Consider the following 2,361-nt stretch of genomic DNA (forward strand, 5'->3'; position numbering starts at 1 on the left):
AGTACATCTCTTTACATGCAAAAAATACCAAATGGAGAAAAATACGAACGAACATGGTTGGTTTATTCCATAGATGTAGATAGAGTTTTTTTGTTTTTGTTGTAAATTATTTAATGTGAACACATCTACATGTTCATTAGCACATAAAGATAATAATGATTGGAACAATATTTCTAGTATATTAAAAAGACACGAAGCAAGTAACGGACACATTCTTAATATGAGGTCATGGATTGACTTAGAAACTAGATTAGCAAATAATAAAACAATTGACAAGCAAATCCAAGAACAAATAAATAAAGAAAAAGAACATTGGAAAAATGTATTAATAAGAATCATTGCTGTAGTAAAAACATTAGGAAAAAATAATTTAGCATTTCGTGGAACAAATGAAAAGAGTTATGAAGAAAATAATGGTAATTTTTTTAACTATAATTGAAATGATTGCGGAATTTGATCTTATTATGCAAGAACATATTAGGAGAATTAATGACAAAGAAATTCATAATCATTATCTTGGACACAATATGCAAAATGAACTTATTAGTTTATTAGGAGAAGAAGTTAAAAGTAAAATAATTAAAAAGGTAAAAGAGGCTAAATATTTTTCAATAATACTTGATTATACTCCCGATACAAGTCATAAAGAACAAATGTCAATTATCTTACGATGTTTAGATCTTTCAACAACTCCAATTGAAGTTAAGGAGTACTTTCTAGGATTTTTAATTGTAGATAATACAACCGGTAAAGGCTTATATGATGCAATAATAGATGAAATTAAAAATATAGGACTAGATATAAATGATGTTAGGGGTCAAGGTTATGACAATGGATCAAATATGAAAGGAAAACATCAAGGTGTACAAAAACGACTATTAGATATTAACCCTAGAGCATTCTACACTCCGTGTGGTTGCCATAGTTTAAATTTAGTAATTTGTGATATGACTAATTCGTGTGATAAAGCTAGTGAATTTTTTGGAGTTATACAACGTATATATTCGATATTTGCTTCATCAACTCAAAGGTGGAAAATATTACAAGATAATATATCAAACCTAACACTTAAATCATTATCGCAAACTCGTTGGGAAAGTAGGGTAGAAAGTGTAAAAGCAATTAGATTTCAAGCACCACAATTAAGAAAAGCACTTTTACAATTATCTAAAAATTGTGGAGATCCAAAAATTAAAAGTGAAGCTAAATGTTTAGCTACATATGAACTTGAAAACTACGAATTTTTATTAGGAATGATTATTTGGTATGATGTTTTGTTTGCTATTAACACTGTTAGTAAAAGCTTGCAATCAAATGATATGTGTATCGATGATGCTATAGATCAACTAAATGGACTTTTGTGTTTCTTTGAAGAATATAGAGAAAACGGATTTGAAAAGGCTTTAGATTATGCAAAAGAATTGGCTTTAGAAATGAACGTAAAACCTGAATTTCGTGAAAAACGTATCATTCAAAGAAATAGACGATATGATGAAAATGTTGCTAATGAAACTATTAAAACTCCTGTTCAGTTATTTAAAACCGATTACTTTTTATATGTAGTAGATAAAGTCATTACTTCACTTAAAAGTAGATTTGAACAATTTAACGATTTCAAAAATATTTTTGGTTTTCTATTTAGTATAGAAAAATTAAAATCATTTGATGAAAATACTTTAAAAGAACATTGTTTAAATCTTGAAAAATCTTTAAAACATGATGATAGCTTAGATATTGATGGTTTAGATTTATTTCATGAACTAAAACTTTTAAGACATATTGTACATTTAGAACGTGATACAATTATTAATATAATTAATTACATTAAAAAATTTAGTTCTTTTCCAAATGCATATGTTGTATATAAGATTATGTTAACTATTCCTGTAACTGTTGCCTCTGCAGAAAGAAGTTTTTCTAAATTACAACTGTTAAAAAATTATTTAAGATCTACAATGTCACAGGAAATATTAAATGGATTAGCTATTTTGTCAATTGAAAAACATTTAGCAAAAGAAATTGATTATGAAAATTTTATTAAAGAATTTGCATCTAAAAAGGGTAGAAAAATTAACTTTATGTCATAAAATATATTCACAAAAAACATATACATAAAAAAAAAATTTAACTCTGCCGTTTGTAAACTTTTTAGTTTATTAGTGCTGGTCCCAAGCCCGGATAAAGGAGGAGGGTTTATAACATTAACTATATTAATGTCAAAGGGCCCCAAATTTTTGGCCGCTTAGGACCTTTAAACTGGTTGAGCCGACCCTGTCTAGGTTGTATGTTCCCATAATTAGATTTTATGATGTCTCCATTGTACAATTAAGTTTAATGTAAACTACAAAACCCACTAGTGGC

At 27.3% G+C, this 2,361-nt stretch overlaps 1 protein-coding gene across 1 annotated transcript; it reads left to right on the plus strand.

Moving 5' to 3' along the window:
- The first annotated feature begins 440 nt into the window (after positions 1–440).
- LOC145067055 (zinc finger MYM-type-like protein) lies at positions 441–2,087 on the plus strand. The gene has a single exon (XM_079014275.1). It carries the CDS (start codon positions 441–443, stop codon positions 2,085–2,087), a length of 1,647 nt encoding a protein of 548 aa, XP_078870401.1.
- Positions 2,088–2,361: the final 274 nt, after the last annotated feature.

This window comes from Lactuca serriola, chromosome 8, assembly GCF_051521515.1.
Source record: "Lactuca serriola cultivar US96UC23 chromosome 8, Lser_US96UC23_V15, whole genome shotgun sequence".
NCBI classification, from domain to species: Eukaryota; Viridiplantae; Streptophyta; class Magnoliopsida; order Asterales; family Asteraceae; genus Lactuca; species Lactuca serriola.